The sequence below is a fragment of the Tamandua tetradactyla genome, chromosome 13, assembly GCF_023851605.1.
Source record: "Tamandua tetradactyla isolate mTamTet1 chromosome 13, mTamTet1.pri, whole genome shotgun sequence".
In the NCBI taxonomy this organism is placed as follows: domain Eukaryota; kingdom Metazoa; phylum Chordata; class Mammalia; order Pilosa; family Myrmecophagidae; genus Tamandua; species Tamandua tetradactyla.
This window is the reverse complement of record NC_135339.1, coordinates 17,205,749-17,217,979: the sequence shown is the minus strand read 5'-3', so window position 1 is coordinate 17,217,979 and position 12,231 is coordinate 17,205,749. Positions and strand designations below refer to the sequence as shown.

Genomic DNA, 12,231 nt, shown 5'->3' with positions numbered 1-12,231 from the left:
ACTAGACCTTTATCTGATATGTCATTTCCAAATATTGTCTCCCATTGTGTAGGCTGTCTTTCTACTTTCTTGATGAAGTTCTTTGATGCACAAAAGTGTTTAATTTTGAGGAGCTCCCATTTATTTATTTCCTTCTTCAGTGCTCTTGCTTTAGGTTTAAGGTCCATAAAACCGCCTCCAATTGTAAGTTTCATAAGATATCTCCCTACATTTTCCTCTGTTTTATGGTCTTAGACCTAATGTTTAGATCTTTGATCCATTTTGAGTTAACTTTTGTATAGGGTGTGAGATATGGGTCTTCTTTCATTCTTTTGCATATGGATATCCAGTTCTCTAGGCACCATTTATTGAAGAGACTGTTCTGTCCCAGGTGAGTTGGCTTGACTGCCTTATCAAAGATCAAATGTCCATAGATGAGAGGGTCTATATCTGAGCACTCTATTCGATTCCATTGGTCGATATATCTATCTTTATGCCAATACCATGCTGTTTTGACCACTGTGGCTTCATAATATGCCTTAAAGTCAGGCAGCGCGAGACCTCCAGCTTCGTTTTTTTAACTCAAGATGTTTTTAGCAATTCGGGGCACCCTGCCCTTCCAGATAAATTTGCCTATTGGTTTTTCTATTTCTGAAAAATAAGTTGTTGGGATTTTGATTGGTATTGCATTGAATCTGTAAATCAATTTAGGTAGGATTGACATCTTAACTATATTTAGTCTTCCAATCCATGAACATGGTATGCCCTTCCATCTATTTAGGTCTTCTGTGATTTCTTTTAACAGTTTTTTGTAGTTTTCTTTATATAGGTTTTTTGTCTCTTTAGTTAAATTTATTCCTAGGTATTTTATTCTTTTTTTTTTTTTTTTTTTTTTTTTTTTTTTTTTTTTTTTTTAGAGAAGGAAGGAAGGAAGGAAGAAAGGGAAACAACTTTAAACATTTTCTTGTTTTATTGTATTTTGTTTTTCCGTTTTTTGTTACATGGGCTGGGGCCGGGAATCGAACCGAGGTCCTCCGGCATAGCAGGCAAGCACTTTGCCCGCTGAGCCACCGCGGCCCGCCCCATGGTATTTTATTCTTTTAGTTGCAATTGTAAATGGGATTCGTTTCTTGATTTCCCCCTCCGCTTGTTCATTACTAGTGTATAGAAATGCTACAGATTTTTGAATGTTGATCTTGTAACCTGCTACTTTGCTGTACTCATTTATTAGCTCTAGTAGTTTTGTTGTGGATTTTTCCGGGTTTTCGACGTATAGTATCATATCGTCTGCAAACAGTGATAGTTTTACTTCTTCCTTTCCAATTTTGATGCCTTATATTTCTTTTTCTTGTCTAATTGCTCTGGCTAGAACCTCCAACACAATGTTGAATAATAGTGGTGATAGTGGACATCTTTGTCTTGTTCCTGATCTTAGGGGGAAAGTTTTCAATTTTTCCCCATTGAGGATGATATTAGCTGTGGGTTTTTCATATATTCCCTCTATCATTTTAAGGAAGTTCCCTTGTATTCCTATCTTTTGAAGTGTTTTCAACAGGAAAGGATGTTGTCCTCCCTGTTTTATGAAGGAGGAAACTGAGTCTTGCTGTAGCTGACTGTTCTAGTTTGCAAGCCACCGGAACGCAATATACCTGAGACAAAATGACTTTTAAAGGGGGAAATTTATTAAGTTGAATTTTACAGTTCTAAGGCTGTGAAAATGTCCAAATTAAGGCATCCAGGGAAAGATACCTTGGTTCAAGAAAGTCAGTGATGTTTGGGGTTTCTCTCTCAGCTGGAAAGGCACATGGCAATGTCTGCTAGCTTTCTCTACAGGCTTTGTCTTCAGTGGCTTCCCCAGGGCTCTGTCTGTTCTGTTGGCTCTATTGGTTCTGGTGGCTTTAAAGCTTTTTCCAAAATGGTTCCCTCTTAAAGGGCTCCAGAAAGCAACCCCACCTAGAATGGGTGGAGACACATCTCCATGGAAACCATCTAATGAAAAATTACCACCCACAATTGGGTGGGTCATATATCCATTGAAACAATCAGCAAGAGTCCACCCAGCAATATTGAATGAGGATTAAAGAACTTGGCTTTTCTAGGGTATACAACAGATTCAAACCGTCACACTGACTTTCCCAGGTCACACGGCCAGGTAGAAGTGAACCTGGCATGCAAGTCCATCTGCTTCGGGGGGTGGGGGGTGCTCTTGACCATTTGGATCCCAGAAGCGGCACCCCAGGCCAGACAGGCATGCAGCCAAGACCTTCACGGAGTGCCTCCATTTGCCAGGAGCCGCCCCCATCTGGCTCCCTTGGGGCTGTCTGCCCTGCGCAGTCCTTCTCATTCTCAGCCCGCTGGATGTCACTCTCCCTCCCCCAACTCCTTAATCCTCTTTGTGGGGATCCTGGTTCAGGCTAAGTCCCATGGGCAGACACAGATGTTGCCAGAGGCCCCCTCACCTGCACCCCAGCTGCCACAGGGAAAGGAGGAGGTGGGGATCGTGATGTGCGGCCAGGCAGGTTGCTGCGTGCTCCCTGGCACTGCCCCGAGCCCGGCCCTGCCTCACACGGTGGGCTTGAAGCTGATCCAGGCCGTGGCCCCGGCCAGATTCGGTGGGAAATGGGCGTGAGATGCCCGGTGACTGCCCTGCCCCAGCCCTGTCATCCATTCACTCATTCTACAAGCTGTCCTTAAGACCTGCTGCTGTGGGCCAGGCCCTGGCTGGTCACCGGAGGAGTGCAGTAAACTAGGAGCAAACCAGAACTTACCCTGTGCAATGGGGTAAAGCGGAGGGGAGCAGGAGGTGACCTCTCGGCCGAGACCCGAATGGCAAGGAGGGATCAGCCATGGCGGGGAGGGTCCTCTGGGCAGAGGGAATTCAGGTGCATAGGCCCTGAGGCTTGATTTGTCCGAGAAACAGAAAGAAAGCTCAGATGGTCGCAGCACAGTTCGAGAAAGGGACAGGAATCTGAAAGGAAGTTGGGGAGGGAAACAGAAACCCAAGCACAGATGTGGTTATCTGAAGAGTGATGGGGAGGCCCTGAATGGGCGTAAGCAGGAGAGTGATAGGATATGATTTGCACAGGGACAGGAGCTGGGGAGCAGGCTGTCACCGGAGGGCAGGGTGGGGAAATTACAGAGGGTTGCTTGGAGGAGGGAGCCCTAGAGAACCCCAGGGGACATCACTGGACACGGGGGAGAGGATGGCTTCCCAGGCGGGGGGAATTGGATAAAGGCACAGTGCTGGCCTCCCGGGGTCTCCCTTCATTGCACCCAGCTGAAGGCATACCCTTGGCTGATGGGCCAGCCTTTGCCCCCACCCCGCCTCCAGCCCGCCATTTGGCCAGCAAAGGAACTCTTGGTGACCAGAGACGTGGGTCTGTGACTTGGAGCTCAGTGAAAATATCCTCCATGCCCAAGGCATTCTCCCGGGCAGTGTCTTCTTAGATAATCATGAAGACACTGTGAGGTAGACAGAGAAGGAATTGTCATTTCATTTTACAGACAAGGCCCCTGAGAGGCGGGTGTAGCTTGCTCCAGTCCCAGGCTGGCTCCACTGACCCCATGGGAGACCCTAGGTCCTGCTCTGGGTCTCCCCTCCCCACCGGGCGTCCTCAGCACTCACCCTGCCCCTAAGGGCAGGATGGGGTAGAGTGAGGTCAGAGGTCCTGAGGGGCCTAGACAATCTGGAGAGGTTGCCACCCACCCCCACCCCCAGATTACTGCAACCTCTGGGTGACCTCTGGGAGCAAATTCCAAATTCCTCTGGATCCGGCTTTCTTAGGGATATAAATTATAAACCACTTAGCCCCAGGGAGCAAATGGACACGATTTTGGATACCGGCTTCTAAGCAGATCGAGCCCAGTTACAGTGAGAGGCCTGGACTCGGGACCAGTCCTGGGATGAGTGGCCTTTGGGGCTGCTGGAAGGCCCCTGCCCCCTCTCTCCCTTTCCCGCCCTCTGGCTCCAGGCTTGCCAGCCCAGGACCCCCATTTCCTCCTCAGGACCCGGTGCCCGGCTGTGCTGGCGGCTCACACCCCACCCCTCACCTTAGCGGCAGTGCCAAGCCACCTCCCTAGGTATCCCCTTGGAACTGGGCCTCTCTGGGCCTTCCTTCCACCCTTGAGGTAGAACTAAAAGAAGGCTGGAGGCGGGGGGCTGGAGCAAGGAGAGGAGCGAGGGGCAGGAGAGGTGGGTGAAGAGGGAAGCAGAAACCAGTTAGCGCATCAGCCAGAGACTTCCCACTGCTTCTGAAGCCATGGGTGTGCATTCACAGACAGCATTCATTGAGCACCAACTGTTTGCCTGATCCTGGCCTGTCGTTCTTGCAGGGAGGGCAGTTTGTACTCCCTTCACAGACAAGGAAACGGTGGCTCAGAGAGGTTGGGTCAGTTGGGTGAGTTGGAACAGCTAGGAAGTGACAGAAGCAGAACCCATTCTCACATCTGAGTCCAAAGCAGCAGCAGGGAGAGCCCTGCCACCATGCCACCCTGTGTGGAGTATGGGGGAAAGTGAGGAACGAGGGCTCTGCCTTGAGGGGCTTAGAGGGCAGCCGTGGACACATCATCCCTGGAAATGAGGGAAGTACACCCCATGTACAGACGGGGAGTCCCAGAGAGGCTCAGCATCTTACCTCGGGATGCGAGTGAGGGGGTGGAGTGAGGATTGGGGTGCAGGACTCCTGTTCCCCTCCCTGCCTCAGAGGATGTCAGAATCTGAAGGGACGAAAGGGTCCGGCCCAACTGCCGCAAGTGGACATCCCTCCCCCAGCATCCCCCAGCACCCACTGCTCCACCAACAGCGGGCTCCCCACTTTCCAAAACAAAGCATAACTCACCACTCAGCCTTAAGAAGCCCCCCTCACGTCCTTGGGCTTCACTTTCCCTCTCTGCGGCACGAGGGGCTGGACTCCCCAGGCCTGGTGTAAGGACAGCCTTAGAAATGCTTTCTGGGCAGGGCCAGGCCAGGGTTCTGAGCTGCCAGGAGAGGGCAGCAGCACCGCAGCCATCTCACTGCCGACCATCATGGCGGGGCGGGGGCTTCCCACCTGCAGAATCTTCACGAAGAAGGCCATACCCACTGGGATGGGAGCAGGGCCTCCCTTCAAAGCACAGTGGGCTGCTCAGCTCGGCTGGGGCAGCCCTTCCCACCACTGTCAGTCAGAAGCCACCCACAGGACTTTCCTGGGGGTCTTCAAGGTGATCATCAGTCACTCCAGGGTTGCAGGGTCCAGCTTTGCCCTTTCTTTCTTTATCCATGCTGTGTGACCTTGAGCAAGGCCTTGCCCTCTCTGGGCTTCGACTTCCTCATCAGTGAAAGGAGGCTGTTGGAGCAGATGACTCCTTGGCCTCAGCTGCTCTGAACACTGGGGTTTGGGGTGACTGGGCAGGAAAACAGCCGCTGTCCGCTCCCTTGCACACTAGGTCCCAACCCGTGGGCAGCCCCTGCTGGCCTGCACAGCCACACCAGGCCTCTCTTGCTCAATTAGCTAGTTTCTCGTTTGTTTTTTTTTTTTAAACCAGAGCAACAGGATTAGCCAGTGTTAGTCAAACAGAAGAACCTTTGCCTTCCCGCCCTCAATCAGGGCCTCAGGATTCTCCATGGAGGTTGGGAGTTATGACCTTAACCCTTTGTGATCTGAAAAGAGGCCCTATCATGGAGAGAGCACAGACTTTCCCGCCAGACTTTCTGGGATCAAATCCTAGCTCTGTCATTGACAAGCTTGTAACCTTAGGCTGTTATCCATCGTCAGTGACCTCATCTATAAAATAGATTAAAAAACAAAAATGCATGCCTCGTGGAGTTGACGTGACGATGTGGTACTTCCTTGTATAGATAAAGCATTTCTCAGCCCCCTGTACCTGGGAGCCAGCATTCTCATTTTGTTCTATGAACATCGGCCTTCCCACAAACTGTAGCCTCACTGATGTACCAGTCCAAACTACGTCCCCTCTCCTGCCACCCGCTCCTGTCCGCCCCAGCCGAGAAGAGAGAGCCCCATGGTCAACATCTGCCAGCCGGTCCAGCCCAAAATCCTCCTCCTCGCTCTCCGAAGAGCATCTGTCTGCAGACTTGAAATGTTTGGCGGGGCACAGAGTTAGGGGCTTTGGTTTTTCTCCTTGGACAGTGAGGATAGCAGTGAGGATGTCCCCGCCCTGGGGTGACCCAGAGATTATGGAACGGGGTGTGTGTGAGTTGTTGGGGGGTGTCTCATCAGCACTATATTTGAGGCACAAATAGAGCCCTTGGAAAGGGGCCTGGGAGAATGGGAGCCTTCTGTCAGGGGCCTCTGTGCAGCAGACAAGCTAAGCAAACATCCTGACCTGAGGGAGACTTTTTCCTCCCAGCCTGGCTCAGACCTTACCTTGCTCAGGGAATTCTCAGGAGATGGGGGGACGAGGGGCAGGGCCGCATTTCAACATGCTCTGCTGGTCCTGGGAAGGGAGGAATCCATCGCCCCTTTCTTGATTTTCTGTGTGACGCTCTCTGGGCCTCAAGCGTCCGTATTTTTTTAAATAAAAGAGTTGATCTGGGTTGCTGCATCCTTTTTTAGGCCTAGAGCCCTTCTCATGAACCCCTAAAATATAAAGCAGATAATGGGAAGTGTTTTAGATGGATACAAGGAGCAAGTCAAACCATGCAGCAGCTTAAGACCCCCCAACCCCACCCCCGAGGACCTCCAGGGGCCTCCGGAGCAGACAGTCCCCAGGGCGTGAGGAGTCTCCTCTTTCTAAAAGGAAGGAGCCTGCCGCATCTGGGCGCACTTCCTTTCCCACTCAGCCATAGCCGCCCCAGCTGCTTTCTAAAACGACTCCATTTTCCAAGGTCCTTCCTTCTTAATAAGGAAACCTAATTTTGCTACTCTTAATGAGGAAGGCGGGTGGGAAGGGTAGAACCAGAGCCGTGGACATCCCCGGAGTGGGCAGGGACGGCCCTGGAGCCCGGTGGGCCCCAGAGTCCTGAAGGCCCCCGGCCCCTCCCCTCTCGGCCTGCTGGCCCCTGCTTCTGAGAGCCACAGGGAGATGGACAGGACCTTCCTGCGGGGCCCCAAACCCATGGCTGTGGATAAGCTCCCATCCACACTCTCGGGGAGTCTTCCAGCTGGGTCCTGGAGCTGGCTGGGCGGCAGAGGCCTGCGGTGTCTGGGCTAGGATGGGGGTGGCTGCGGGGGCTGGGCATGAGCTCAGCACAGGGAGGGCTAGGAGCGCCTGCCCGACCCAAGGCACCCTTCCCAGGCCATCGAGCGCCTCCGACCTGAGCTCCCTGTGAAGCAGCACGTTCTAGACCAGTGCCCCTGTTCCCGCAGATTCTGCCTCAGGAGGTCTGAGATTCTGCATCTGTAACAGGCTTGGGCAACATTCTCGGAGTAGCAAGGGGTAGCCAGCTCCCCGTGATAGGAGGGGCTCAGGGAGGGATCGGCGAAGGGTGGTGGCCGTGGAAAGCTGCTCAGGGGGTGGGACTCAGAAGATAGAGTGAAGGCAGATAGCAGGGGCCACGTTTTGGGGACACCCAAAACGTGGTGACGTTTTGGGGACACCCAAAACGTGGTGGTACGGCATCCCCAGGCGACTTCTAGAAGGTGGCCAAATTGGAGCCCTGAAAGGCAGCCGGGCCTGTGGCTTTGGCGTCAGGCCCACCACCAGACCAGAAACTTCCTGAGAGGCTGGCACAGTGTAGGGGCTCCTCGGCACTCACTGCATGACTGAGTGAGGCAGTCAGATCCCGCACTGCCTAATTCGGAGGCCTGCCTTAGCCTGTCCCTCACCTGCCTCAGCTGCAAAAGGGGCACATGCACCCACCAGGCTGGGCTCCCACGCCTTGCTCGGGCAGTGACTCACCTGCCCCTCCTCCCCCTCTCCCCATCAGGTGGTCAGTCGGGTGGCAGCCCAGCAAGGCTTCGACCTGGACCTCGGCTACAGACTGCTGGCCGTGTGTGCCGCCAACCGAGACAAGTTCACCCCGAAGTCTGCCGGTAGGTGTCCGTGGCAGGGCTTCACGGGTGTCATCCAGAGGTGGGGAAGGGGGCCGACTGTGAACTGGGGCCGGCCGCCACCTGGGTGGACTGGCACCTAGTGTGTCCACATGTGGTAGAGGCCTCCGGGGAGCAGTGGGAAGCCTCGGGGCACACGGGACCTCCTCGGTATCTGCTCCTGGGGAGTGTTGTTGCCCCAGGATCACCCCGGGGCCAGCAAGGAGCCCGAGGCACACACTCTCCCCAACAACAGGCATCATCCCATTTAATCACCCCGGCAACCCTTTGGCATAAGCACTGTGGTCATCCCCATTTTACAGATTGAGAAAACTGAGGCTCAGAGACGCTAAAGAGATTTCCCAAGGTCACACAGCCGGAAAGTGGCTATGCTGGGATTTGAGTCCAGGCCTGTACTCCAGAGCTAGCAGTCTAAACGCCTAGCCACTTCCTTCATTTATCAAAAAGTGCTTTATTTAAAATAAAACACAATTTAAAAAAAAAATCATTACATGCAGAGTCCCTGGCAGCCGTTCTGCATAGTAATCTCCGTTGTGACTTTGTCACCATGTGGGCCACCTGGCCCCATAAGCAGGGGCCATAAAAGACGCATTCTATATGGGTGGGCTTAGAGCGCATGAAAGGTGGAGCTCTACATTTGCCACCAAATCGTAACCTCTCTCAGTCTGGGACATGCTTAAAACCAGGCAGGCCCGTGACGCTCTGGCCCCGTCCCTTTACTAAGTCTGTGGTCTCTGAGCCTCAGTTCACTTCCTTGGGAAAGCGGGAATGGTGGAGACCCACCTTGCAGGGGTTACTGCAAGTTCTAGAAGAATGTACAGTGCCTGGCACAGGACCTGGATGACATTAACGTTCTCTAACAAGTCAGCGCGAGTAGTTGACAAAGGAAAAAAAAACAACTATTTCCTCTCTACAACAATAAAACAGAGATTTTCCTGAATTTGTCGATGGGTTCTTGGGAGTGTGCATGGAAACAGCTAAATGAGAGCGTTTAAAGGACGTCTCACAACGTGTGTGGTAAACCTGTTCACCCCGCTGTCCCTGCATGTGGAGTTCGGCCCCCTTCCCGGCACCTTTACAGTCCCGGCGTGTGGATTGGGGGGAACTTGACAAAGGGGCTTGGACGGCCTCCTTAGGCAGGAGCTACTCTGTGGCAGCACCTGTTGTGATATCAGTCTTGTACTGCACTGTTTGCCAGAAGATGGTCTTGTCACACAAGTGACCTCCATTCCGACAGAATCTGCGTGTCAATAACAGATCAATGTGTTGGAGGTATTTTGTTTATATGTTTTTTTTTTTTGCAAGGGTGGACACTAGGAATCAAACCCGGGTCTCTGGCATGGCAGATGAGAGCTCTGCCTGTTGAGCCAGCATAGCCTGCTCACAAATCAATATGTTTTTGATAAAGTAAAAATCACTACTAGTGTATATGTACGTATACTGTGCCTTACTGAGCACCTGCTTTGTGCAGGCACCTGCCCGGGGCTGTGGTTACGGTGGGAATCAAGACATGGTCCTACCTCTGGAAACTTCCAATTTAGAACAGAGGGTGGCAGACTTTCTGTAAGGAGCCAAATAGTACATCTTTTAGGTCTGCCAGATCGTAAGAAAGCAGCCATAGTAAATACATAAATGAATGAGCGTGGTTGTGTTCCTATAAAACTTTATATGCAAACACAAGTACTGATGCAAAGGATAGGCTAAACCTACTTAAATAATTAGGCCTAAGAGTCACCCGCAGAGACCCTCTATTGTTGCTCAGATGTGGCCTCTCTCTCTAAGCCAACTCTGCAGGTGAACTCACTGACCTCTCCCCTACATGGGACATGACTCCCAGGGGTGTAAATCTCCTTGGCAACATGGGACAGAACTCCCAGGGTGAGCCAGGATCCAGCATCAAGGGGTGGAGAAAGCTCTCTTGACCAAAATCAAGAAGAGAGAAATGAGACAAAATGAAGTTCCAGTGGTTGAGAGATTTCAGAGTCAAGAGGTTACCTTGGAGGTTATTCTTACGCATTATATAGATATCCCTTTTTAGTTTATGGTGTATTGGAATGGCTAGTGGGAAGTACCTGAAACTGTAGAGCTGTGTTCCAGTAGCCTTGATTCTTGACGACAATTGTATAATGATACAACTCGTTCAGTGTGACTGGGGGGTTGCGAAAACCTTGTGTCTGTTGCTCTTTTTATCCAAGGTATGGACAAAGAATAAATTAATAACAGGGGGGATAAGGGGTAATATAAATAGGGTAGATGGAAATACTAGTGGTCAATGAAGGGGGGGTAAAGGATATGGATGTATACGGTTTTTTCTTTTTTCTTATTTCTTTTTCTGGAGGGATGCAGAAAAAATGAAGATGGTGATGAATACACAGCTATGTGATGATATTGTGAGCCACTGATTGTACTCCATGTATGAACTATATTGTGCAAAGTTGTGTCACTGAAAATTTAAAAAGCAACAGGCAATGGACTGTAGTAGGCTGAACCCTGGTCTAGAGGGAGAAGACACCATAAATCAAATAAATCTCAGGCATGTGTGTGTATACATATACGTGTGCATGTATAGATTCAAACTGTGAGCTGTAGAAGGAAAAAGTCAAGGATGCTGGGAGATTGTATAGGGGGCCAAGCAGTCTGGGGTGAGAAGGTTCCCCCAAGACCCAAAGGATGAGTTAGAGTTGAGTGGGTGAAGGGAAGGAGAGAGGGCTTCCCAGGTAAAGGCATGTAGCCTGTGCAAAGGTCCTGAGGTAAAAGAGCTCATCACATCTTTTTAGCAGAACTGAAAGACGATCACTGGGCTTGGAGGCTGGGGAAATATGACATGAGTTTAGGCTGGAGGAGCCAGCAGCCGTTGGATGTATGTGGTCTACCTTGAAGGTTGTGATCGTCTTTCAGTTCTGCTAAAAAGATGTGATGAGCTCTTTTACCTCAGGACCTTTGCACAGGCTACATGCCTTTACCTGGGAAGCCCTCTCTCCTTCCCTTCACCCACTCAACTCTAACTCATCCTTTGGGTCTTGGGGGAACCTTCTCACCCCAGACTGCTTGGCCCCCTATACAATCTCCCAGCATCCTTGACTTTTTAGGACTTTGTCCTAAGAGTAAAGGTACTTTTGCAAAGATCTGTCCAGATCTCAAAGACAAGGAACAGGTTGCACAGGGAGGGAGCAGGGGTGAAGGGGGGCAGTGGGCAGACTGCTGTGAAAGTTGGAGTGAGGATGATGGTGGCTGTGCCAGTGAGACTGATGGAAGATGGTGGAGTGGAGAGAAAAAGATGAAGCCAAGGGATATTTGGAGGCAAAACCAAGGCAGAAGCTTCACGAGAGAGGTGGGAGGAAAACAGGAGATTGTGCTGCTCCCGGTGGAGAAGGAGAGGCTCAGGTCCCTGTGAGCCCTCCCTTGGGGGTCTCTGACCCTCAACCAGGCTCTCTTAAGGCCCTACCCATGCTTGAGTGTCCACCTGTACTGTACTCCATCATCTAGCTTGGTGGGACAGGGAGTATTATCTACATGCTGCAGATGAAGATATTGAGGTTCAGAGAGGTTCTGAGGTTTGCTTGAGGTCACACAGCTTCTGAATGATAGAGCCAAGACTGGGGCTCAGGACCTGAGGACCTGACTCCAGGCCTAAGGCTCTGCCTACTTTATCACAGCTCACCATCCAGGGCTAGGCAAGGACCTAGATTTAGGAGGCCTCCATTCCCAAGGCCTGGGAAGCCACACCCTTTGGGAGAGCCGCTCCCTTTTACTCCAGCCTCCCCAGCATGGCCTAGCCGTCCTCTAGTGGCAACCCCATAGTTGCTTCTCCTCCTGAAACAAGGGATGCTGTTCTTTCCACGTTACTAGCACCGTCGGCACCTCCCACTGTGCACAGCCCTTTCCAGTTTGCAGAACCCATTCCTGTGCATCATGCCTCCCCAGGTCCCTTAGGTGGGCTCTCAGCATCCCCACTGCAGCAGAGGCACCGAGGCACGGCACCACCCGTAGCTACGCCGGCACTTGAATTCCCTTGTCAAGCCTTTTCGGCTCCCCGCCTTTCACTGGCCACCCCCACGGCCCTTGGGATCCTTGCCATTCCCTGCTTGGCTTGTCTGCCTGGAAAGCAGGGGCCCCATCTAAAGGGGTCGGGGTGGGGGCTTCAGCTGCTCCTCTCTCAGCCGTGACCCTGTGTGTAATAAAGAATTAAACACCCCCCTCACTGAGTCTGTGAGAAGTAAATGAGAGTCTGCAGCCGTGAAAGCCCAGGGCCCGGCTTGAG

At 51.8% G+C, this 12,231-nt stretch overlaps 1 protein-coding gene across 1 annotated transcript in view; it reads left to right on the top strand.

Annotated features, from left to right (window-relative positions):
- ZMIZ1 (zinc finger MIZ-type containing 1) overlaps positions 1-12,231 on the top strand; it is a 200,120-nt gene that overhangs the window by 98,955 nt on the left and 88,934 nt on the right. Inside the window, 1 exon segment of the mRNA XM_077124775.1 lies at positions 7,847-7,952. Coding sequence (XP_076980890.1) covers positions 7,847-7,952 — 106 coding nt within the window.